General features: G+C 44.7%; 1 protein-coding gene across 2 annotated transcripts in view; it reads left to right on the plus strand.

Moving 5' to 3' along the window:
• Positions 1–1,999: 1,999 nt before the first annotated feature.
• The window catches only part of gosr1 (golgi SNAP receptor complex member 1), a 39,985-nt gene continuing 15,041 nt past the window's right edge, over positions 2,000–26,943 (plus strand). Inside the window, exons 1-7 of one of the 2 annotated variants that reach the window (XM_076282160.1) lie at positions 2,000–2,062; positions 3,052–3,163; positions 3,328–3,415; positions 3,528–3,635; positions 4,020–4,111; positions 4,326–4,352; positions 10,216–10,290. In XM_076282160.1, coding sequence (XP_076138275.1) covers positions 2,032–2,062; positions 3,052–3,163; positions 3,328–3,415; positions 3,528–3,635; positions 4,020–4,111; positions 4,326–4,352; positions 10,216–10,290 — 533 coding nt within the window. In that variant the 5' untranslated portion in view covers positions 2,000–2,031. The remainder of the gene's footprint in view (positions 2,063–3,051; positions 3,164–3,327; positions 3,416–3,527; positions 3,636–4,019; positions 4,112–4,325; positions 4,353–10,215; positions 10,291–26,943) is intronic. The other variant, XM_076282161.1, reaches the window with a different exon arrangement.

A 26,943-nucleotide genomic window follows, 5' to 3' on the forward strand; every position in this document is an offset into this window, starting at 1 on the left:
CCGAATTACGCCGTTTTTAGCCAAGTAGCTGTGGGGGGCATAGCGTAGCCTATGCAGCTAAATCACTATTTTTACACAATTAAAAGGGTTCCAAGACCCTCAGAAGTCTACCAATGCAGTGTGGAGTTACTTGGAACCTTTTTAATGGTGTAAAAATAGCGATTTAGTTGCATAGGCTACGCTATGCCCCCACAGCTACTCGGCTAAAAACGGCGTAATTTGGAATGCTAGGGGGTGAGCGAAGGTGCCTATTGGACACATGTGAGTACTCGGCAACATCTTTCAGTACAGCTAAGGTCAATTTCACACCGAACTTCTCCTTTAATTAAGTAATTTATTAAGTGGTTCTTATGAGTTATGGTTTGTATATTTATGGTATTTGTTTTACATTATTGATGTATCGACATTGTTATCATTACTATCCTGGCTCAACTGTAATTCTACTAACTTTTTTTATAACTGTTCATTGTTTATTTTAACTATCGTATAGTTATATTTGTATGTCGCTTTGGACAAAACCATCTGCTAAATTACATAAACATAAACACAATAATTCCATTGGTGTGGCCAAAAGTAACTGAATTTTCAGTTTTTGAGTTTTATTCTTCAATCACAAATGATGCAGAAGTACCATTATGTTTACTGCAGAAATATTGCAGTAATATTCAGTGGTGGGGAAATCCTTGAGGTTGCAGATTTCCAAAATTGTAAGATCACAAAATCAAGGACAACATAACCTAGGTTACTAGAGTCAGGTGAGTTAACCTTACCTGTATTTTGCTGTCTAGAGTGCCATGTAGCCTATGAAGAGAAGGCAAGGTAAAAATGTACATTGTACATTTTCAGCACAGTGGCTACTCAAAGTGCTTCACGTACACACAAACAAAGACATCATTAATAAGTCCATGGACAATGGTGACTCAGTCATTGATCAACACAGCAGCATGATGTTGTTGAACAGGAAAAATGAATGGAAGCAGCTACACATACACTATATAGACAAAAGTAGGATGCCTGCCATTACACCCATAGTAACGTTGATAACATCCCATTCCAAATCCATTCATAAATGCCAGCTGCATATTTGTGCCTGATTTTGTATAATATAACAGTGGAGTGAGCACAGTGCATTTCTTTTACTGTCTATGCCTGTGACCGGTGGGCACAAGTAGGTGCGTGAAAGAACAGTGACGCAATGTGGTCTGAATGAATAGGTATTAATATAGAGTTGATACCCCCCTTTACAGCCTATAACAGCTTCACTCAACAAGATTTTAGAGTGTACATTGATTCAGAAGAGTATCTGTGAGGTCATGCTGGACAAGAAGGCCTGTTGTCTGTTCATCCCAAAGGCGTTTGATGATGTAGAGAGCACTGTCCTCTGCAAGCCAGTCAAGTTCTTCCAAACAGGAGTTGGGCTTGGGTCAGTAAAAGGAAATCTTAGGCCTACACCAAGACATTCATATGCCAATTAAGTCAATTATATAGGCTACTTCCAATGTATTGGGAACAATTAGGGGAAGCCCTTTTTTAATGGCAGTGCGCAAAGCAAGGCACATAAAGACATTGTTGGGCGAGTTTGGTGTGGAAACTTCATATAACTTGCTGGCCCACAGAGAGCAGCTTTCTCAATGCAAACATCTCTGGGTTGAGATTGCGAGCCAGACCTTCTTGTCATCACCAGTGCCTGACCTCACAAATAGCCTATTCTTGTGAATAAATGGGCAAAGATTTCCACAGACACTGATAAAATCTTGTGGATATTCCCAAATAAGTGGAAGCTGTATATCTGCAAGGGGAGGGAACAACTCCTATATCAATTTATTTAGAATGTAATTGAAGTTCCTGTGGTTGTAATGGCAGACATCCAATACTTTTGACTATTTTCGGAATGTCTTGCCATCTTGTTGAAAATGTCTTCCCAGACACAAGAGGGTAGCCTACTGTGCAGCAGCAGTCTGACGATATGTTGTAGCCTAACCTTTTGTTCCGTGTTAGGTTCCACGCTGCTGATGACGTTGAATAACAAAGATGGCAGGAGGGAACAGCAATTACTGGGAAGGTGAGGTGGCAAAGCGATTTCACTTCATTGCGACGGATAAAATAATGATGTGAAGAGCCATTTTAGTTCATAATACCTCTCTTGGTTGTGGTTATATGTGGAAATTTGCTTTTTTGAGCGAACAAAATGTAACTCCAGCCTGTCGCTTAATTTCAGTCGAATGCTAGCTAGGTAGGTAGCTAGTTAGCCAGCGAGCTATCAAGCTTTTAAGGCACGCAAAAGCTAGATGACTCTAGGATACCAGCTAACTTCCCCGACGCTGGAGACTAGAAAGCTAGCATTGGCTCAGTTAGCAACAGCCGGACCAATGTAATGTTAGCTAATGTCATCTAGCTTTGTCCAGTTTGGATATGAGAAGCTAACGTAAGCGAAAGTAGTCATGTGATACAGGTGTTTTATGAAATTATTTGACAGCTCATCTCATCATATTCGCCATGTCTTCAACAGTTGTGAATGTTGTGTATTATTTATGTTATGTCGAAGCTAATGAAGTGTTTCTGAAAGTAATCTTGTGACGTTGGTTATGAATGTTTTGAAGCCGCTGTCAAGTTGGCTAACGTTAGCTATCCTAGCTAAGTAATTCAGATAACGTTACGCAACCAATTTGCTAGTAGCAAGCAAATTTGCCGTCGAGGATGTGGCAAGTTAAGTGAGGAGTTAATGTTTTCAGATAGAGCTATTTAAAGACAATAAGGCTAGGTGGTAACGTCGTTCTGTCTTGGTCAGAAGGATGTCTTTCATGCATGATGTCTGCTGCTCTCCTGACATCGTTTATTGAAGTCTTTGGTTTCTAACAAAAGTTTCATATCCAGATTTAAACTGATGTTCCCCTAAGTAAAAGTCAATGTCCTGATAATATTCTCGTTTTGTCACAACTACATTGCATAACAGCATAATCTAAGATGATTAGAATGTGTTCCATCTGTGTATATTTCATATCACTGGTAAATTGTGTATCATTTGTGATCAGATAATATGCTGTGTTTCAGATCTGCGAAAGCAGGCCCGCCAGCTGGAGAATGAGCTTGATCTGAAACTGGTTTCCTTCAGTAAGTTGTGCACCAGTTATAGCAGCTCCAGGGATGGGCGTCGAGGAGACAGGTAGGCTTGTTTCCATTCTCTCAGTAAGAGAGACTACAGCCAATCAGGTTCTGTGTAAGACTTTATTTTCATAGTCATGAGCCTGCTCTCTATACTTTAAACAAGAATTTGATTTTTCTTCATTTGTCAAAATTGATTCACGACCTTTCTCTCCACACATTAAGCTCTGACACAACTCCACTCCTGAACAACTCCACCCAGGACAGGATGTTTGAGGCCATGTCTGTAGAGATTGAGCAGCTCCTGGCTAAAGTAAGATTCCAGCATCCTTTCTTCCCATGGCTTTAGCCATTGGTACCTATGTGCTGCCAGCATTTATTACACATCTGTTTCTTTTCCCTTTCTCTCTCTGTCTCTCTCTCAGCTAACAGGCGTAAATGACAAGATGGCAGAGTACAGCAGCACGCCAGGCGTCACGTCTCACAATGCTGCTCTGATGCATACGCTCCAGCGACACAGAGACATCCTGCAGGTGAGGAGGACACCTTTCCATAGGCCCCTTCTCTGGCTGCCTCTGGAAAACAGCTGGCTCCATCTGAGCACAGCATCGATTCGTCCATGTTGTTCCAACAAAACTGAACTAGAGTAATGTTCAATAGTAATGTTCAATATCAAGGTTCACAAAATAAAGAGAGGTATTCAGGGCTAGACTGAAAGTTTGACTATGCTTTGTGAAGAATAGAAATTAACAGTTGTTAGTTCGGAACATGGTCACTCATGGCATTAAAAAATGTGGCCAATTGGAGGTTTTCATACGTTGTTTCAAACACTGACTGTTGTCCTTGGTAATAAGCAGTAGTCTATGTTTTCTATGGTCATGGATTCACACATTCTGACTCTGTTTTGCATTTTCTAGGATTACACTCATGAATACCACAAGACTAAATCTAACTTTCTGGCGATCAGAGAAAGGGAGGATCTATTGGGATCTGTCAGAAAAGACATAGAGTGAGTATCTGACATTATCTCAATTATGTGGATATCACCTTGCAGTGTTGGCATGAGCACAAGCAGTTTATACAGATGAGGTACCCTGAATCTTGACGTGTTCTGTCTGTTTGTGTTGGTCAGCAAGAATTTTTGAACCATTCTCATGGTTAAACCTGGCCATTGACACCATGGATTCATTGTATTTTTGTTGTATTGTGTTAACTTTACTTAGTGTCAAGATGTCAACAAAGATATCTCAGTAAGTAACCTCACCCCACCCCTGTGCTTATCTTAACATATCCACACAACCAATTATTATATTTTTATTTATATTTTTAATATATTTTCTGAGACAGCTGGCGACACCAAAAAGTCAGTTTCTTGGGCTTGCCTCTCTTCCTTACTTCCAGTATGAATGGAATGCTTCATAGCGATGCTGGACAGGATGATGGATTTTGATTTTGAGCCGCTTTTGAACCCCTCGCCAAACAGAATTAAATATTTGCATGTCTCATGGCTATTCTGATTAAATGTGTTCATGTATAAACACCTAATTGGATTAGATTATTATTTAGCCGTGTGAACAGTTGGTCCGACACCTTCAAGCAGAATAATTTCAATCCGACTGGGAGAACAGTGTGCATGTAAACGAGGCTACTGTGCTCCTTATTGTGTTGGATGATCTTTGGGTCTGTGATGTTAGAAATGGGCTCTGTCCTTATTGATGCTCATTGATATTCACTCATCAACACTTATCTGGGCCGTAGGGAAAATCTAAGGCTCCAGTCAGAGTCCTCTCACCTGAGAACTTTCACAATTGCTCACAATAACCTCTTAAGCTGATTACAGGATACAGTCCTTGTATTAATCAAAGGTGCAGGACAGAGCATGACTCCAAACCAGACAATAGTGCGGTCTGGCTGAGCTGTCACACTTTAAGATAGTGGATTAAGTTATGCATTCAGTGCCAGCCTATAGCCTAATGTGCTTTCTGAAGAATGTTATTCAGTATTAAGTCTGCACCAGTTGATAGTGAGAGACCTCTTCTGCTTTGGGCACAGCGGTTGCTTTGTGTGCAGGAATATGTGTGTTATCTGCTGTAATCCAGCAATCAGAAAGAAGTGTCAGAATGGCTGCTCTATTAATGACTTATTGATCCCAAATAACATCGCTGGAGCATCTTGGCAGAAATCTGCACTGGTGTTTGTGAATAATTACTTATTTTCCTTTCTTTTTTTATGTTTGATCACCGCAAATCAAAACCGCCCTACACACTGTTATCGTAAATCACAGCATTTTCCCCCTGCGTATATCCTCACTGCTTGCTGGAGCTGCATACTTTTCCTCCTTAGTAACTGTAAACATCTTTGTGGCAGTTGTTTGGACTGGTTCCAAAAGCTTGCCTGAACACATTCTTTGTCTTCAGCAAAGTTGCCATGCCCGTCTCCCATATGGCCCGCTGTTAAGAGAGCACAGGATAATCCAGGCACCACCTTTACGCACACTTTACCAACTGCAATCCATTTAGGATGTGGACAAACAGGACCTCTTAGGGCCTCTGGTGTTGAAGACTGTTTATATTATAAATATTTGGGCACGCATGCTGATAATGACCCTTAATAGACCCTTACAGAGCACACCTGTAAGTCTTGTTTTGGCAGAAATTGGGACCAAAATTGTATTTGGAAAGTAAATGCAATTTTGTGAGGTCTTCTGATTTGGTGGTAAAGAGTTCAGTTCAGTCTGTGCCTACTGAGATATGCATGTTGGATTTGAATATTTATTAGCTGACCAAGAGGACGCATGTTACAGAGCAGTTGTGCATTGCTTTGTCAGATTTTTTTTTATTATTCTTTCATTAAATATAAACAAGTTGCCTTGTTTAACCCAACATATCCTTTGTCTCGAGTGATAAGCATACAAACAACATTTTGCATCAAAATAAAACCTTCAGTGTCAGATTAAGAGGTTTATTATTTTTAAGTCGTTACTTCGTAACATTTTAGATGACTTTAGAGAGTCCTTTCCTGTGGGTTGGTTACTGTTGTTGCTCCCGGCACAGAAAAAAAAAATCAGAAATGAATGTGCGTCAGGGCCCGAGTGGGGCCACTTTTCAGCCCGGGAGTTTCAGGGCCAAGACCGGCCCACCTTTTTTGTGGTGGTAGAAAATTGGATAAATAAGGCAACATTTCAGCTCTTATCCTGTAGTTTTTATTATAGGCTACCAATATTCCACTATTCCACAAGGATAGGTTGATAAGTTAACAAAAACAGGAAGGAAGAAATAAAGCATTTGAAATGTATCCCACAATTCCACTAAGAGGCATATTGAACTACTGTATTGTTTACATGTTTTTTTTTTCTGCATGGGTCAGCTATCATGTTGTTGTTTGGTGATTTGCTCCTTTACTACACTCACTTCTGAGCAAACAAGGCATATACGTTGATCATGTAGCCTCATGTATTGGAAGTTTGGCACATTTGGCAGCATTTTCTTCCAATACTTTTCGTCTTTTTTTCCTGGCCTTTTCAGTCCCTCTTGGCGTCTTTCTACCATCCATCCTCCCTGACGCTTATCACTACGGTAGGGCCGGCCCGGCTGGTAGGCTATCTGAGAAAACTTTTTAGGAAAGACGGGCTAAATGGACCCAACCAGTTAACTTTTCTTGGGAGGGGAGAACAACCCATGCAGAGGCTGCGGTGTTAGGCATAGAATGCGAACGTGTGTAGCCAACTTTAAGAGAAGATAGATTAACGTGACAAATGTCAATATTTTTCCCTCGACCGGCCCAAAAGTGAAGCGGCCCACCGGGAATTCTCCTGATTCTCCCGATTACCCACTCCGGGCCTGATGTGCGTTAAAGGTACTGTAAGTAATTCTGGATGACGTCAAGTCCGTTGATATTTGAACCAAACACCAGAAAGAAAACTCATCCCTCCACTCTGCAAACTCCCATTCCCCTCTTTCTGTGATTGGCTGGAACTGTTTTGTTATGGTTTGGAGGACAACCTTGTTCTTCTTTGTTTGGTTCCAGTTTACAGAGCCAGGGCTGGGTTTTCTGACAGTGGACTCAAGTAATATAGAGCTAGCAGGTCATGTCAGAACAGATATTCGCTGAATCTGTGATTTAAAAAAAAAGTCTTACGGGTTAGATATTGCTCAAAATAGCTTACGGTACCTTTAAGTATCAAAACTAATATCAGAGCGTGAGAGAAATGTCTAGCCGGCAGATCTTACTGAAGGCATTAGCGCATTTGTCTTAATCTTAGCCAGCATCAGGAACTGAAATGGCAACGGAACTGATCTGTCCCCTTCTTTACATACATATGGGACAATCAAAAGGAAAAACAGTTGTAGAGGATAACGGTAACCACCCACTAATGAGGCCTTTGGATGTCTATATTCTGTTATGTCCCCTGCTAGTTAGAGAGTAGATCCATTTTGGACTTGTTATGGACTTGAAGGCCTTGTCCTGATTTAAATACCTACAGTACAGAGACCTGAGTGCACCTAAACCTCTGTGATCTAGGCCTCATGCATGGGTCAGTGCTCTCTCTAGTATCAGCTCCCTGATTGACTAAAAAACCCGACTATCTGATTCTCGCCGTGTGTGTGTGTGTGTGTCTTTATGGCATGAAACAATAGCAGCACATTCCACAAGTTAAAATGCAACACATTTTGTGAAATGGTGGAAAAACACTAATTGCTCTAAAGGAAAAGCCTACCAAACTTTTAAGGGTAATAATGCTCTGTCTCATTTCATTTAATTGCCGTTTTCTTGCCATATTCACTGGAATTTACAACTTAACTCAGTGCAATTTTGTCCAAGCACTACTTGTACGGTACTACTTGTCTGTGGCAACTCTGCTTTAAGAGAAACAGTCAGAGGGGTTTTAAGTAATAATCAGAAGTTGGGACACGTTGGGCTGCTTTTTTTTACCTTACAGGTCATTCCATGTCAGTTCAACCAGGGCCCATGCACTTAGGTCTCAAAAAATTCTGAAAAAATTACCAGGTGTACCTATTTTACCCAGGAGACACACTGTAAAATTACTCTTATGTAAGATCAATACTTTCCAAGATACAGCCAGTTTTACAGGGGGGGGGGTGTCGATTTTGTTCGGCCTCTTTTTTTTGTCAAAGTTCACAAGCCCACAGCGCAAGAACTTAACCATGTAGGAGGCTCAAATTTTGCATGCTGGTACATAAATAGGAATAGTATGTAGCAAAATCATCACGTTTGGTCTGGATAATCCTGCATGGTCATAGCTGTCCCTCAAAGTTGATACAAATTTTATTGGAATTTTTGGCTGGGCTCTGCTTAAGCCTTCAGAAGACATATTTGTACTCAACATAGGCTCTTGATTTATTTTCCTTACTGAGATAAGTAGAAACACTCTCACAAAAAGCAATGAACAGAAAACAAATTCCTTCAGGGTCTGAACAGCAGACCTCACAAGTCTGAAAAATCATTTTGGTTATCATTTTCAGAAACTTTTTGATTGCTCATACCTCTAGAATTATAATGTTGTTTATTGTACAATGAGTGGTAATTATTTTCTTGTGAAGGACATCTATAGCCAAGTTTAGTTTAACTAGTAATCACAAGGCCATGTTCTTTTTGCTAGCCTTATTTCTTTGCCAGTAATGAATTATAAAATTATGTATTTTAAGTGGAAGTTTTTCTCCCTGTTGTTTTTGCCCTCAATTAAACAGGATTTGATCTAAACTAGCGTTTGACCAAAAGCATTGCCCCAAGGCTTCCTAGAAAAATTCATATAGAAATGCAGACAGACCTTTCCCACAATCATTCTGCTCTGTCACCACTAGGTGTCAGTAGTACGCTTTTCTTATTCTGGTGGTAAGTCTCGATGTCGCTTCATTGCTGAAGCATCCCTGCTTGTAAGTTCAACCTCATCCGTCCTCCCCCGTTACCTGCGGCCTGCATGGCCCCTGTTCCGATGCGGAGGCGGTTTGTGGTCACGGCTCCACACGATGCCCCCAGGCTTCCTCAGGCACGATGCCTGCCTCTCCTGCTGTTCCTAAAGGAGGCTGACAGATCACAGCGGCGCGTGTTCCGCACCTGCAAATGCCACTCTGCAGCGATGCCTGGACCCCCCGCAGGTGACTCAGAGCTGTGCCCTTTGGAAGGGTGGTTGGGATGAGGAGGTCAGCTGTCGTTTCAGTTTAGAGCCTCCTGATGGCTGAATAGACCTGGGACCCAGGCAGGCAAGCTTCCCCTCTCCGGACAAAGTGAACAAATACATGTGCGCGCATACACACTCATTCTCTCTCTCTCTCTCTCTCTCTCTCTATCTCTCTCTCTCTCTCTCACACACAAACACATACACACACTCTCACACACATACACACACACGCACGCACACTCTCTCACACTCTCTTACACACACACACACACACACACACACACAGCAACGCATACAATTGATTCACACACATACACACACACACACACATAAATAAATGCACACACAGATTTGAACATCTAGATGATATTAAATCTGGTATGTAATACACGCCTGTCCATTGTGTGGGTGGTGCTCCCTGATGAAGGTGCTGGGAAGCGAGGTGGGAGGTTGCCTTCGTCTGATGTCCCCCTGATTAACTCCTGCGGAAGGGCTGAGCTCTTCCCATCGTGGCACTCATTCATTATTCACAGGGAAATGCTTTTCTGTGGTGGGCCCAACCCCACACACACACACACACATGCACACACAGCTCTGCCTACAGAGAGCACAAGGCAAAGCAGTCAGGCAAGCACAGCAGCACTAAGTCCTTAGCCTTGTCCTACTCCTTACCTCCAAAAGAGTTGCTCACTGTATTACTATTTTACCGGACGGAGCCGTTTAGGGAGGATGTCCTTTTTTATAATGGATGACTTGGCACTTTATCCCTTCTGTACAGTGTTTATTTGTATGTGTGTGCGTTTTTGTGTGTTTGTTTGTGTGTGCGTGAGAGTGACTGCACAGGGGCTCTCATAAAGCTGCTTGCTTTCTCAGCCTGCACAAGCATTTCAGTAAAGGAGAAATTGTTTTCCTCAAACTATCTATGTGGCGTCTCTAATATCTAATGTGGCGTCTTTCTTGTGTTCCCCCTGCAGGACATACAAGAGTGGTTCAGGAGTGAACAACAGAAGGACAGAGCTGTTCCTAAAGGAGCACGAGCACCTTCGAAAGTAAGCCCCTCCCTTCTCCTAGACCCCCCTCCCCCTCTCACACACGCTCACACACACACACACGCGCACACGCGCTCACACACACACGCTCGCTCACACACACATACACCACCACACCCTCCTTTTCCCCGGATAGACTGGGTTTAGCTATTAGCATTAGCAATACTTGCCAATCTCAATCTAGCGAATGGAATTCAGGGTTAATTTAATACGACTAGGCAACGCAATTGTAAAGGAGCACCTGCTGTTTCCCTCCAAAAGCAATTGCAGGTTAAGCACTTTCTGCATTGGACAGATGGTCGATATTTTGAGATGGATCCCTTTTTTTGGGGGGGGGGGGGGGGCACTTCTGACTCATTTTGGACCCAAGAGAATCTCAGCCAAAGTTTTAGCTTTGGGAATTTAGGAATTAATGTTCTGTTTAGAACAATGTGGGTGGGGGAATACCTTGAGCATTTGAGGCCAAGGGTAATTAAGAACCAATTATCTTAGTCCCAAAACTCAATTAAGATGGAACCCATAACTCATGTATCTGCAATTTTTCACACCATATATCACGCTGTAATGAGAAATGGCTGTAAAATTCTTAAAGGTCAAAGCCTTATATTTATTAGATATGGCACAAGTATGTAGATGCACACACATCCACACCACACATTCATTTGACATGGTTCAGGCTCATCAATCTGCTACATAATTTAGAAACGACCAGTTAATGAGCGGCTAGGTCATACATGTTAAAGGATTATGCAGTTGTAAGGGACAGTACATTCCCTGGACAGTAGGGGACAGTAGAGAGCTGGTCAACTGTGGGGTTCTATCTCTATGCTGATCTCACTCATGGCCACCATCATCTGTCTGTCTCCACTAGACCCAAACAGGATGTTATGTCTTCAGCATGTTCTCTTGGCCCTTTCTCCAGAGCATGACGAATGTTTCCTAGAAGAGGGAGCTCTATGTTATGGGAATTCACATGCTCTGTTCTTGCTCTGTATAAATTGGATTTGCAGTCAGCGGTTTAAAAGCTGCCTGTGCGCAGTATAAAAGCTATATTACTGTGTTATAACTGTGTAGAGGCTTGCTCCTCAGGGTTGAGGATATATGCTGTAGTATGGATTGATGGGTTGTAGTGAATTGTCAGAGGAAACATGTGTTTGGGGCCTCCTAGGGTTCATCTGTGGAGATGCAGGTGGCATGCTGACATCCATCTCACGCCACCAGGCTCTGTGCACCTGGCAGAACGGCCTCCCTCTGTGATATGTCCAATTAAACACCACATGGTGATGAAACGCTCAAGTCTTCTGGGCACCCCGATTCCCCACAGACATGTTTTGTACGCGCTTAACAAGGGGAGTCATTCTGAAGGGAGAATTAGAACACCAGTGCCTCTGTTTCTCTTTTTCAATGTTTGACTCCTTTTATACCTCAGTGGAATTTACACAACCACACACTCATAACAGCATTGGTTTGAACAAAAGAGAAAAAAAAAACTTGTTGACACGTTTACTCTCCAGAGAGATCAGCCTTCTCAATGCAAGAGACGTTAGCTGATCGCACCCCCACCCGTGACATGATAGATTACTGATATCCGCCCAGTCATCGCACGTCAGCTCGTGTGTGTGTGTGTGTTTGAGATGCTATTCATCACCATATAGATTACACAGGATGTGCTGAGCAGGGGAAACGGCCTGGAATTTGAATGTGTGGTGTTGTGTAGCAGGGTTGCCGCAGGAGGGTGAGGTGTCATGCACGAGAGAGTGCGGTTGATTGGCAGGGTTGGTGCGGCAGTCCATCGGCTCTACTGTCAACCGCCTGTTTTCCTCCCAAGGCTGGAGTTTATCTGTCAGAGGAGGCGGGGAAATGGACTTCTCAGCATCTCACAGATGCAGACATATATTCACACTGTCCTTCTCTTGCTTCCTCTCTATCTCTCTCTCTATCTCTCTCTCTCTCTCTCTCTCTATCTGTCTCTCGCTCTCACTATCGATATTGATCTCTCTTTCTCGTTCTCTGTCTCTTACATAAACACAAACGCACACTTATACCTTAGAGGAAAATAAGCCCTTCTAACATGATTGATGGAAATAATATTTTGTGACTAAGAGTTAATGTGAATGAAAGTATTTCAATACATCGCTCAACAGAACTGGCTTCAAGCTCTCAAGAGGAAAGTTCTCTCTCTCTCTCTCTCTCTCTCTCTCTCTCTCTCTCTCTCTCTCTCTCTCTATCTATCTCTATCTCTTTTCCTTTCTCTTTTACTGAAAAAAGTACTTAGATCATTTCAGATGACTTTGAAAATCATCACGTCAGGCCATCTATCTCTTGGAAAGGATTTCCCCCCCCATCCCATTGTTTCCTATCTGTGAGTGAACACTACTCGTCGCTCATCTTGACCTTCGCAGTGAGTTGAACGTCCCATAGTATTTCCTCTGTGGGACTTATTTGGCTTCTCTCCTTCCTTTGAGAGTTAAATTCCCGCTTTCTTTCACCATTGGGCTCCATTGGTTGGGTCTCTACTCAGCCCTGGCCTGAGTTGGCTGAAGTGATGCTTTGGTCTAATACTCATGGATTTCCAGTAAAGCCTCTCCCTCCAATTAACCGCCACTCGGGCCGGAGTGGAGGGAAGGGGGATGCTGGGAGACTAGCCTGAGCCGCCAGCCGTGTGGCCTGTGTTAATTAATCCTGCAGAAGCTCAGTAGGCACCTCTCTCTCTCTCTCTCTCTCTCTCTCTCTCTCTCTCTCTCTCTCTCTCTCTCTCTCTCTCTCTCTCTGCAGTAGAGTGTGGTAGAACTGGCCGGCAGCCTGCTTTGTTTTCGGTCAGCGCGCTGCATGCTCCCTCCATTTCTCTCACTTACTCACCCTCCCCTGTTGTTTCTTTCTCATTCCTGCCTCACTTTACTTTTTCCTTTCACTCTTTTTCATGCTTACTTTCTCTCTCTCTCTCTCTCTCTCTCTCTCTCTCTCTCTCTCTCTCCCCCCCCACCAATTTCCCCTCACATATGTTTCCATTCCACCCTCCCTGATTCCAGTCTCCTTGTCCCCCACAGCCTTTATCTCTTTTCTCTTCTGTTATCCATTCTGTCTCATCACCCTCCCTTTCACACCTGCTGTGTGTGAGGCCCTGATGCGGTCCTCTCAGTGAGACCCCTTTCCAGGCTTACTCTCCTTCACCAGCTGTGTTGTTGCTGACACACTTTGCGTTGTTCCCAGCTCAGCTGTTTCCGTTCCCATCCCTCTCCATGGAGCTAACGCAATGCTTCTTCATCCCTCAGCAAGCATCCCCCTACCCTCACACACACACACGCTTATCAGCTGCACAGCTGTTCCACTGGCAGACCCCCCTCCTGTGTGTGTGTGTGTGTGTTTAAAATCATGTAAGGTGTTGAGAAGTCGAAAGACTCCACCCTTCAGATACATCATTGTCTCCTATCGTCTCCTCTCGTCCCATCTCATGTCTGACTCAGAGGAAGCCGTCTGTGATATTAGTAACCCAGCCCATGCAAGTGCAAACAGTAATGGACGCCAACGCCATCCATTTAAAGCCATTAAGCACTGGGTGCATCAGTTGCCAATTCCACACAAGGAGAGAGAGAGAGAGAAGACCGAAAGAGAGAGATAGATAGAGAGAGAGAGAGAGAGAGAGAGAGAGAGAGCACTCTGGGAGTGTCTATTCCATTATTTCCCAGTTGCTGAAATGAAGGGCAGAATGTAAAAGATCGGAGACAACCGCACGGAGTGCTAATTTAATGGCACACCCTTGGCTCTTCTCCACCCATCAAGTCGAGGAAAGGATAGTACAGTTTCCCCTAAAGACACAAGCTCTGCCTGCACAAAACCACAATCTTCCCAGGAAGATGGCCCTGATGGTCAGACAGAAAGACTCCAGAAGGACCTCATCTAGTCCAGGGACGTTTGGCTAGATCACCACTGTCAATCATTCTCTTTCTCAACTTGTCTTTGGGACCATAAGGTGATAATTAGATTGGGGTTTTTTTGAGTGCTGAATGGGCTTCAGTGAAAGCTGGTGGTCAGTCAAGATGAGAAACGGGATTGACCAGGATTAATTCCACAGAGGGTGTGTCCAGTAGGTCAACTGTCCTGCATGTACCGGAGTGATGGACCTATCCCTCACTGATCCCCTCTATATCTGACTTGTAGGAGGGGAGCATAGTGGAGATGTGTGCTAAGAGACTGTTGGGAATGATGGGAGTGGGAACTTAATGTGGATGTGTAGAAAGATACTTTCCCATGCCTCTGGAAAATAAGGTCTTGCTCTGCTTGTAAACATTAGACAGTTAGTTTATGGAGTCCTTGTTATTAGACAGTTCTGGGGAGTTTATGTTTCGTCTCTTTTCTTTGTGTGAGTCAGTTTGTTTGTTTGGGAGTGGGCTTGGTGGTGAGGGAAAGATCCTGCTGAGGAACGTTAGACTTGTATAATGTGCATACAGCTAGAACAGGGGAGCAGGGAGCACCGTCGCCTGACAATCAGTCAGCCCAGGTTCAAACCCAAAACTGCAGTGGTGAGACACACCCACACACACAGAGCTCTCCTAATGCATAATGTGCATTTCGGATGCCTTTGGTTTGTCATCACCGCAGCCTCTATGTGCCTCACGGTTAGCCCTCACCACAACTGTATTTATTTATTTAGGAGAAAATGACTCAATGAATCACTATCGGGTCTCCTCATATTTCAGACCGCATTATAATGGTGGAATATTTTGTGTGGACAACACCACTGTGTGTGTGTGTCTCTGTCCAGGGAAGCCCAGGGACGCACAGCAGCTGACATTTTGTTCTCTGCTAAGAGCTGTTCCCCCTGGAGAGAGACTTCGAATGTGTTTGTATTCCCCGTTGAGCTAGTTGCCTCATGTGCTCTCTCTCTCTCTCTCTCTCTCTCTCTCTCTCTCTCTCTCTCTCTCTCTCTCTCTCTCTCTCTCTCTCTCTCTCTCTCTCTCTCTCTCTTCCACACTCCATAATCATGTACAGGGAATCATGTACAGAAGGAGAGCTATGAGAAACCATCCCAGCCAAACACTCTCAGAAAGTTCATTTGTCTTCCGCCTGCCTTCACTTCAGACTTGTAGTAGTCTTATTTAACTTTGTTTTTAAGTCCAAAAGAAAATAATGTCTGAAGATTCAAAGCATTATCACTTTCCAGTCCAAGACTAATTTTTAGTACCTCTCAAATTAGTGCCTCTTAGGCTTGGACGGGGTTGGAGTCCTGGTTCGTGGTCACATTTCTGTTCATGTGACAGCATGGCGTTATCAGCCTTTTCAGGCTTTTAGCTATAAAAGTGTGTGACTAGAGCAAAGCGCCCACTAGCTTTGCATAACTCTGTATAATGTTGCACCCCATTAAAAAGACATTTTGAAATGATTTGTTAGGGATAAAATGTATATAAGTAAGCAGTATGGGAGAATGTAAAAAAGCATACAGTACATTAGGAAGATAAGCTCATAGAGCCTCCAGGGAATGAGTTGGAAGTGGCAGAGAGTGTGTGGCGAAGCTGTGCTTCCGTAAAGGTTGCGGGCAGGGCAGCCAGTGAGCGGATGCCCGTCATGGCTCGCCTTGGCGGCCATATGGAGAAGGAGTCTCCTGAGCCTTGGCAGTACTGACTGCAAGAATGCTCATCCTGTAGCTGGCTCTCCGCCCGAGGCCTCGGATATGCTAATGTCATCACAACGAACGGGGAGAGGAGGCAGGAAGTGTGCGTGCGTGTGTGTGGGTTAGGGAGCATACCCTCTCTGTCTTACTGCAGAATCAGGGTGTGGTTGGATTGGCCCGTTGCAGTACCCCTGTTCTCAATCACCAAAATACTGATTGAGGCCAGATGAGAACTAAATCGATCACTTGGCTCCAATTGGTCTCAGTGAAGGCAAGTTCAATGTGAACCTGATGCAAACCAGGACCCACCACTTAACCCTCTGAGCCTAAGTATGATCAAGTACACGGCTCTACATGCCACATCAACTATGTGCGCTATTTACAATGACTTGCAAATGACCATAGATCTCCCCTAAGTAATTGCATTTTGAGAATTCAAATGGATTTGAGCCATTTTAAATGGTAATCACCCTATTCTTTGCTCATTAGTGATTGTCTGTAAACCTTTTAAATTTCCATTAGATACACTGTTTTGTTGATGGAGGCGATTCCTTTTCATTTAACAGTTACCTGCAATTGGTTCCCCTGGGGGGTCCACTTTGCTGTTTTTCTCATTTGTGCAGCCCTAGTGTGGGTTGTGCTGACTGCATTTCTTTTCATCCGTCAGCGGCTTCGCAAACAGCAGCCTGACTGTGCTGTTCCTCTGAAGACTCTGATCATGCTCTGATCCACACGTCCACTTTTACACGGATGCCTCGCTTGTCTCTTCAAGTGTGTTACTGTGTGTGTCGGGGGCTTTTTCCAGAGATGTTGGCTTCTGACAAGAGATTGAAACTGTCAAAGGACTGATCTGGATGCTCACCGGATCAGATCTGCCCAGCTAACACAGTCACGTTAGATATCACCTTCACCCTTCAAATCGCTGTGTGATGGCAGCACAGTGGGGTCTTACATTACCGCATGACCTCACTGCAGAACCTGTTTCTGAGACACCCTTCTCACTCTGTAGAGTTTTTTGAGGAGAGAGTTGTCAGATGCCAAATGGAATTGTTTTTCTTCAGTTTTTTTTTATTTTTTTATGTACAACAAACCAAGAGAACCATGTATTTCATTGGTTCAGAATTCTGTGTTGTAAAATTATTCATCGTAAAATGTCCTCATTTTTACTCTGTGATTTGATGTAGTTGTATAACTATTGATGGACCATCTGACCATCCACTGCCAAAGAGCCAAATCGGCCCTGCAGCCTCTGCTCAGTACAATAAGCTGCCACATGTGTGGCTTTGGAGATAACAACATACTGACTCACATGGCCGAGCAGGCAAACACAAGGCCTTATGAAACAATCACGGCCGTCCCATGGAGGCAAAGCAACATTTTGTGTGTGTGTGTGTGTCTCTCTCTCTCTCTCTCTCTCTCTCTCTCTCTCTCTCTCTCTCTCTCTCTCTCTCTCTCTCTCTCTCTCTCTCTCTCTCTCTCTCTCTCTCTCTTTCTCTCTCTTTCTCTCTCTCTCTCACACACACACACACATCATGAAGCTGGCCCATCATGGTGTCTGCTGTGCTATGGAATGAGTGCTCCAGCAGAATGCCAGAGCCTGCGTGTGTCCGTGCCAATGTCCTGCGCTGTTCCATTAGCCAGCTCGCAGGCCCTGCTCAGCACGTCCTTACCCAGCCTCTGAGCCAAGCAGCCGAGATGGCCAGAGAGGAGAGAGAGGGTGCAATGTCAAAGAAGAGCACTTCTCATCCACAGGCTAGTCTGCCACCCCAAATGGAGCCGTTGGAGGGGTAGATCTCCATGACACAGGGAAAGGGTCCTTTGTCTCGGTGCCTGCTAGGGACATCAAAGTGTAGCTTTTGAAGCTGTTGAGACTTAGGGCACTGGTATATTTAAATAAGAAACAGGGATTTGTTTTCTTTCCATATTTGAAATCATACTTTGTACTTCATACAAATATTTTTCAAATCATACTTTGTACTGTCATATGTTGTACTTTGTTCTTCTCCATCAGCCAACATAATGAATAGATGAATGATCCTAGGTAGAGGCACGAAAAAAATCAGAGTTGGAGTTGTATAACAATCGCTCAGGGCCATTTGTTACTTCAGGAGAGCTCTGCTAAGGAAATAATCACCCAAAACTATTCTTTAAATAATCTGTCCAGATCATTTTTAATGCATGAATGCTGACCGTAGTGAAGTTAACCATCAGAGGATATTCCCGTTCAGAGTTACTGATCTGAGCACTGATCTGCTCATCATGTGATTGCATGTTTTAAAGGGGTGGTTCAGGATTTTGGACATAAGACCTCATTTCCAAGTAAGCAAGTGTGATATTTATCAGTGGAGACCGTTTTCAACACGTTTCATCCAGTCCTTCTAATTGCAGAGTTCGCAGGTGCTAGGCTAGCGCAAGTCAACGGTATGTGCTAGCCTGCCACTAAAAACAGTCTTATCCACTCCACAGTACACCCGAGGCAAATAAATTATAACGCCAGACTATCGATGTAAATGTCTGTATTGATACTGTTATTTCTAACGTTATTCTATCCTTGCATTTCAACGATCGCATTACATTTTGAGGGACTTGTTTCTTACCACGACGGAATTATACTTGCTCCGGTTAGTAGTACTGCGCCGAAAAGTAAACAGTAAAGCGCACTCCAATGGGGATACTTAGTAGTAGCCTTGGTAATATCAGTCCGCTGCTGAGATGCAAAATGACTACTACCAACTTCAGGGACCAAAGTATAACTATTGCAACGCGATGCGAGGGTAGTTGTATTTCTTACACTATTCTATCAACACAGACATTTACATCGATTGTCTGGAATTTGCCTCGGGTGTACTTTGGAGTGGGTAAGACTGTATTTAGTGGCAGGCTAGAACATACCGTTGACTTGCGCTAGCCTAGCACCTGCGAACTCTGCAATTACAAGGACTGGATGAAACGTGTTGAAAACGGTCTCCACTGATAAATATCACACTTGCTTACTTGGAAATGAGGTCTTATGTCCAAAATCCTGAACCACCCCTTTAAGTGCATAGCAACAGGACCTAGGAAACAAGCAGTGGATTGGTGCTTTTAAAAAAGGAAAGTAGGAGAAAAGCTCCCAGTGAGGGAGGGGAGACGACACACAGCTGGTCTTTTTTTATCCCAGGGAGGAGGTGGTCCTGGGTTGGGCTTGTGAACTAGTCCAGTGTGACTTTTCTAAAATGAGGTTAACTTGTTCCCTGTGCCCTCCCTGAGTGAGTGAAGAGGAGGAGAGAGGTGAGGGTAGTGGAGGAGAGGCGCTGCTGGTGAAGTTGTGAGCGGACGAGAGAATAGAAGAGCAGAGCAGAGCAGAAGGATGAGGGCATGGGAGAGAGGGCAGACGAGTTGGGCTCTCAGGGCAGCAGATGGAGCACAGCAGCAGCAGCAGGGGACTCACTGCAGCCCCTCTATCTGGCACTCTCTGTCTCTCTCTCACACACACACACACACACACATACCCACACACACACGCACACATACACACGCGCGCACACACACACACATACCCACACACATACACTCATGCTCTCTTTTTTTCCTCTGTCTGTTTCTTTCTACCTTATACTGTTGACCGCTCCTTTTTTTCCTCTGGCAGCTTTTCTCCATTCATCACTTATCACCTGTTTTTTTTCTATTTGGTGACTTAATCCCCTTTACTCTCTTTTACTCCGTACTATTCCTAACTCATTTGTTGACATACCCTCCTTTGCCTTCTCTCTCCAGCTCTCGTCAGTTTCTCCCTCTCCGTGTCTCTCCTCTTTTCAGTCTTCCACTCCTTCTCTATCCATACATCTCCTCCCTCGCTCTCTCGCTTCCCTTACTACATCTCTCTCTCTCTCTCTCTCCCTATCCCTTTCTCTCTCTCTCTCCCTCTCCCCTGTTCTCTCTCTCTTTCCCTCTCTTCCATCACATCCATCCTCCATCTTGCTCCACTCCTCCTTTCCTTCTTTCTTGCTGTCAGTTCTCTGAAGCAGGAGCATAAATCTCTCCCCAGCGCATAGCAGAGCAGAGCAGCGGAGAGCGGCGCGGCCCCTCTCAGAGCCCAGCCTATCAGCCTATCAGCCACAAGCAGCCTTTCTGATGAGCTGGCTGCAGTCCCCCCCTGCACCAGCAAGGCGGACGGGGGTTTAGAAACAGAAGATGCTTGATGGCAATCCATCAGTTGTTGTTGTTGTTGTTTTTTCAGGCTGAATGCATGGTCCTGCATCAGGACCATGTTACACTACTTCAGCACACTAATGTGATTGTTTGAAGAGGACTTCAGGAAGTAGCCAAGTCCAAAAACTCTTAATAAAGGAAGCATTAGCTTTGCAGCAAAGATTGTTATCTCCTATCAGGGATGCTCAGATTTACTGACATGATGAGCTTAGCATTGATTTACCATTTTGATGTTGGTTTGATTATCAATTAGAGATCATCTATTTAATGAATGTCTTGGAGTCCTGAGTGGCTTTAAGTCTTAGCTGTGAATGTAAACATCTGTTCTCATGTTGTACAGTATCCAGACATTGACGAAGATGAGGAGGCTTTTGTAGTGCATGCATTGGCCAGGTTATGATCCATGTGTTTGTGTGCAAGGGCTTGGCTACGATGACTATAATTGTCAGTCTGTGTGTTTGTAGTGTTTAGTTTGTGTGGTGTTGTTCAGGCTACTGCTGTAATGAGTTTGTCTGCCGAAGCTGGTCTATAAAATGAGTATCAGACGGGCAAGGCTCTGATTTGTGTGTGTGTGTGTGTATTGCCCCAACCTCTGTGTTTTGTCTGTCTGTGTGTGTGGCTGTGTTGGTAATATCCTGTTTTGTGGTGTGTGTGTAGTCGGCAGCCCCTCTGGCTGCAGCGGGCTAATGGCTTCATGGCTGCTTGGCGGAATGAGCTGTGACAGTGCTTCCTGCTGTAGCACTCCCCACACCTGCCTGCCACCACCTCAGACAAGCTGATCAAGTATCCAATTCACACATTACGCTCAGCCGACGCCTGGATGGCACCGCAGTCCACGAAGGCTTTCTAAAGGGCGCTTGTATCGTTATTTATTTATTTGATCATTTTTCAATGGAATTTTAGGCACGCTTACCACCTATAACTCAGCGCAGTTGTCATTTTTAAGAGTGTGTCTTGTACAAGAAGAATGCTAGCATCCACCTGACGACGCAGTCAATCCATCTTTCCTGAAAGAGAGAGGCTGGGGGTAGGGAGGTGGGTTCACCACAGCAAGGCAGCAAATCTCAATGACTTGGTCAGGTGACCCAATCCAATTTCTTCTGCTGTATTGCGCAGGCACCGAAGGTCCAATATGAGGCACCTCAAAAACCTGCCCCTCTGTGAGGGAACATTAGCGCTGTCTGTTGGATTTATCATCCAGCAGAATGGATTTATCCCTGAAATTTGCCCACTGCAGTAGGTTTCCCCCTAAATGAGATTGACAGCCCTTTTCTCAGCAAGCGCTCATTGTTGATCTGAATTCTGCTTTGCATGCACAGCGAAACCGAAGAGGAACTCCATGATTTACCGCTTGCTTTTTATAGTAAAGACCTCGATTTGATTGGAAGCTGAGTCCCATTGAAGTAGGACGTAAGCATCACTACTGTGCACACAGACATCAGCTTTCAACACCTGTGCTGCTGGTGGAAAATATCTGACTGTATTTAAAGGCTTTCCTATTTGTAACAGAACCACTCCAAACTCTTTTTTTTTTTTTGCCTGGAGGATAGTGAGTGAGCGAGTGAGCATCTGTGTAATGTGCTGTATCCTCTGGGTTACACCAGAAGTGCATCTGAAGGGCTCACAGAGCGTATGCTGCAACAATTAGTTTCCACTATAATCAATGGAAATGACTGAACCACACATGAGACCACTGTGCATATTCAAAGAAATCAGACCAGTCTTCTGAAACTATTCCTATGCTCCGTGAACGGAACGCCTCAGCTCCACGCCCGTAGTAGCCCGAGTGTAAGAATATGGGATTATAGGTAGGATGTGAATCCAAACAGGTCAGACAACATAGCAGAGGTATCAGGTACCAGATGGCCAGAGAAGACCTGTCCGCCTAGCTGTCCGGCCGTTCACCGATCCCCTGCTAAATGGCACAGGGTCTGCTGACCGGCTGTCCGTCCCCAGAGCAGACATTTTGGGGATGCTGCAGAGAGTTTGGCTGCCCTAGCCTCTTATGAATATGAATTGAAGCAGATGCCTGGTTTTTTTGGACAGTAGGGCAGCCAGGTACTCACCCAGTGCCACCATGGCAAAGCCCCGCTGCCAAGCCCCATGTCCCTCTGGCTGTTTCCCACATATGGGTCTCCCTGCAAAAGTCTTCCCTAGAAAACAAGTGAAATGGCTGGCAGAGATGCACAAAGAATGAAATTCCCTGTTGTAATCCTGAAATAAACAGCCACAATCTTGTGCAGGAGGCATAGAGAGGCTGGCAGTATTCCACATGATATTTTTCTTTTCTTTTTTTTTGTGAATGACTTAATGTGCTATAGCTGGAATGAAGATTGGCCCATATAAATCCTTGAAAGTGTGATGCTGTCAGGAGATGGAGAGAGAGAGGGAGAAAAGTGGGTGGAGGGAGGGAGGGAGGGAGGGGAATAAGAGCAGACGGCCCATGTGTGAACTCCTGGACAATTTACACAGGGGAGGGAATTAGGTCTGTGCTGATGAACACTTTAATGATTGCAGCAGCAGCAGCAGCAATGCAGCGAGTGCCACTGCCTGAGAAACAGGGGCAGAAGCGTGTTCACACACACACTCCATTCAGACACACACTCACACATCCAGTACACAGGCAGTATGTGTCCTTAACAAAGTCACACACACACAGGCACAGGCTCATTTTAATTCTTTCAAAGCTCAGACAGACACACTCACACGTCCTATACACAGGCATTATGTGTCGTTACCGAATGCTTTCAAAGCACAGTCTATACACACAGTCACAACCATGACCTGTTCTGTTAAGGAGCTGCAAATGCAGAGAAAAGCAGTTAAGACAGGAAGAGATCTGTTTGCACTGTACAACATGGTAACATACAAAACACATTGAGTAGCCAGTGAAGATTCATACTGTCTACACAAACACATTCTCGGGCACTTTGCACCAGTGTTTTCCCCCACCCCACCCCCCCGTCCCCTAAACGCTATGCGCTGCTGCCTGATGGAGGGTGATGGTAAATCCTTCAACTGCGTCTCATCTGCGCCAATAAAACCGGCATGAATCAACCACCAGAGCCCCATCTCCCTGCTTCCCTACTCCCCGCTGCTCGCTTTTACTCCAGGACCCTCTCTGCACCGGTAGGATTTACTGAGCAGTGCTCCCAGAGACAGATGGTGAGTGAGCAAGCCTCCCCTCCCAACCCAACTCAACCCAACCCAACCCAGCTCAGCCTGGCTCAGCCCAGCCCGGGTCCTACACCTGGTTCTTCTGGTCCAGCACAGGTGCGCTGCAGATGTGGCCATATGTCACTACGGCCAGCATCCACTCCACAGACGTGGGTGTGCTGACAGAGGGCAATAGTGTGGAAGTACAGCAGATGTTTTAGGGAATGTGGAGAATGGCATGTGGCTCAGCACATTGTCATGGTCCTTAAAAATAAGTTCCTGTCCATGCGAGGTGTATATGAAGGCTTTGGATTTGGTGGTGGTTGTAGTCCCATATGAGGTTTGTTTGGCTGATGATACCATTTCAGTCCTTGTGCTACTGCCCCGTAACACAGAAATTAGTGGTCATACTGATAAGTGATTCACATAAGTACAGTCAGGCTCTCACGTCTATAGTTTTGAACATCCTTAAAACATGAATGCCATTTCAACCTATTTCAGTGAGTCTATCATTGCATCATGTCAAGCACATAGAAGAACACTGTAGAAATGGGTGAGTAAAAATGTCTGTTGGCTTGAGCACGCTACCTTGAAATGCCCTATTACGGTATACATATATGAAACATATATGTTTCACGGAAACTTGTTCCACAGTAGATGTTTCCCTTTTCCAAAGTTGTGTTTACATAAGCATTTAAGTGGTCCCAACTCCAGCTGCTTTCCTCAGGAGAGTACCAACCAAACTACTTTGCCTTCTAGATTTGTTTTTGTTATTCTCTTGTCTAGGCTGAAGCATTATCACTATTGATTTAAAACAGAGAGTATCTTGTTTTTGATTAGAAAAGCTGGTAAAGGAGCCCCTTGGGTCATGTGTCTGTGTGTGTCTGTGTCTGTGTCTGTGTCTGTCTGTGTTTGTGTCTGAGACATAAGGTGTGGGTGTGTGGTTATTGGGCTCTCGGGGACAGTGACGGTGAATGCAGAGTCGCTAAAAGGTCCCACTGTGACCCATAATACCTCCTGGGTGTGTGCGGGACTCTCCTTGGGCACTCCTTTGTAAGCACACACACACATACACACACACACACACAGACACAGACGAGGGCCTAGAAGGGCCTTGAGTTTGTGCTGTCCCTCGGCCATGACTTATCGTCAGTGGACTCCAAAGGACCAGATCACACAGCAATGCAGATACACAGCAATGCAGTCATTCAGTTTGACAGAAATAAACTTGGCCTTACAGTTGTAGGAGCCAAAAGCAGAGACTTTGAAGAGCACAAATGGGTTTGATCTTTTTGGTGTGTTTAGCCAGTTGAGCTCCTCTCATCTGTCGTACTCACTGCTTTTGCTGAGCCTGCAGCATTGCCCACTCATTTAGAGACCGCATCAGTCTCCCCCTCCAAAACAGTCTGCGCTCTCAGTGACTAGTGGCTTCCTGCTAGCTACAGATTGTTAAGCAGCTGCCTTAAAATATGTCACCCCAAAGGTATACATCAACTGCTACCTGTTCAGTCTCAATTTCAAGCACCATGGGCAGCTATCTCCAGAAGAAAAACAAGATGTGGTGGATGGGATTTTGAGGCATTTCAGTGATGGGAAGGAACATCAAATATCTTGGGTGACAGTAAACTGACTGACAAGCTTGCTTATAAAAGCAGAGCTACGCAGCTAGTTGTCACTTTTGAATGTGCAGCTACTTTTGGTATCATCTTCAAATTAATTTTGAGGGATTATGGTCATGCGAATTACAGATAAACACCCAGGTGCACTGTGCAGTTAATCAAATGACATGGTCATCTGAAGTACCATGTTGATTGGCTGCGGTTACTGGCTTGGAGCATAGATTTTAAGAAACATATTTAAGTTTCTATAACACACAGTGCTCTGGCCATTAAATGGCCTTAAATTAAACAAACAATCAAACAAACAAACTCATGGCTTGGTCTAAGTCAAAATGTTCATTTTACATTGGCACTGTGTTGAAATTCTCTAGCCATCCGTTCAGTATTTGCTCATAGGTGGACATTTCACATTTTGGTATCTACCATCCAGAGATGTAGCTTTTTGTTCCTTGAACAGATTCAATAAATAGAGGAACCACTATTGACCAATACCAGAAGTCCTTTAATAGCGATTGAAATAATGCTGAGCAGTGTTTCCACGTTAAAGACATCACTTCCCCTTTGCACTCGTTTGTTCTGAGCACCCCACCACCCCATCCCTCATTTCTTCCCATCGTTACCAGGCTCTCAGTAGGGTGCGGTGCTGTTTGTTAATGTAATTGGACTAATGCATCTGTCGCCAGAGTGCTTCAGTTCGGGCTGGCGGCTACTTTAAACGAGAGGCTAGCTGTTAGCTCAAATGGGAAAGCCCCAGTGGCCCAATAATGACGTAGCATGCAGCCCGGCCATGCAGATCAGACCATCCTCCAGCCAGTTGATTCGTTTGTGTCAATACGTTTACAAAGACACTGGCTGAACACGCTGTTCAGGGCACCTGAATGGTTTTGATGTGGCATGGAATCGGGTTATAGTTGTAAGGTACCTGGGGTCTGCTAGTCCCTGCCCCGTGTTTTTCAATTCAATTTTATGTATTTGGCACCAGCTATACCTATTGGATTTGTCTCAAGGAGCTCACAGGAGCCCATAGCCTGAACCCTGAGACACCTTAAAGTTTCTTAAAGTTTAGATTAATGGCAAGAGAGTAGACATCATAGCATCTTGCTGCTGATATATTTGCCCTTTCAGATACATTGATGGTGGCATTTTGGAACAGTCTCTTCTTGATTTGATCTGTTTTTGGCATCTGTGTGTGTGTGTGGGCACAAGGCTGCTGTGTGCCAGGGAGACGGTGTCTCCCCTGTTGTCACCGGCTCTAGATTTAGATAAATGAGTGTGGCAAAGCTGTGTTTAATTCCCTTTTTTCAGCTCCGAGCAGCCAGCCAGCTGGTATGGAAAGGGATGGGCACCTGAGCCTGGACCATCCCTGTACTACTGGCAGGATTGTGGGGCTTTTTGGTGTCTGCTAGGCATGGCTGACTGATGGGGGAAACCCTAGAGCCCATTAGGGATCATTAGACTACAGGATGTGTGTGCTGCCTGCCCCCACAAGGTTAATGTCCTTTGACCACTGAAGTGATGGATCCACCCTCCTTCACGCTTAAGGTTACGTGGTGGACCCTGCTACTTCAGGATGCATAGGCGTGTCAGAGAGGTTTGGCAAAGTCTGCTGCATTTTGTGAGCTACTTGAGCAACTAGAACAAAGTAGAGCAAGAGAAATTCAGCCTGGTTGTCTTGTCAATAACATGCAATGTGTTACTGTTGTAATGTGAACGCTGAGCAGAACAACACTTGGTGCATTTTGTGTGTGTGTGTCTGTGTGTTTGAGAGGGAGAGAGAGAGAGAGGGAGTGAGCATGCAAGAGAACAAGAATGAGGATGATGGTGCGGCGGTCGTTTAGAGAGCAGCATATGGCCCATTAGACTCCATTTCCCATCATCTGTTTGGGCCTCTCAGCTCACTCTCCATGGACCAGCCCACTCTCCAGCCTCCGTCTCCCTGCAGCTCCCCACGTCGGAAATGCACACTAGAATCTGAAGCCTCGCGTGTGTCATCTGTCGCTCAGAAAGGAAATGGGAAACTTGTCAGCTGTCAGATGTCAACCCTTGTGTCACTTGTGTAGCGGTGCAGACAGTTTTTGT

This window comes from Alosa pseudoharengus, unplaced genomic scaffold (assembly GCF_046254945.1).
Source record: "Alosa pseudoharengus isolate Yale_2024_CS ecotype anadromous, Long Island Sound unplaced genomic scaffold, YU_APseudo_1.1 YU_APseudo_1.1_scf_13, whole genome shotgun sequence".
Taxonomy (NCBI): Eukaryota; Metazoa; Chordata; class Actinopteri; order Clupeiformes; family Clupeidae; genus Alosa; species Alosa pseudoharengus.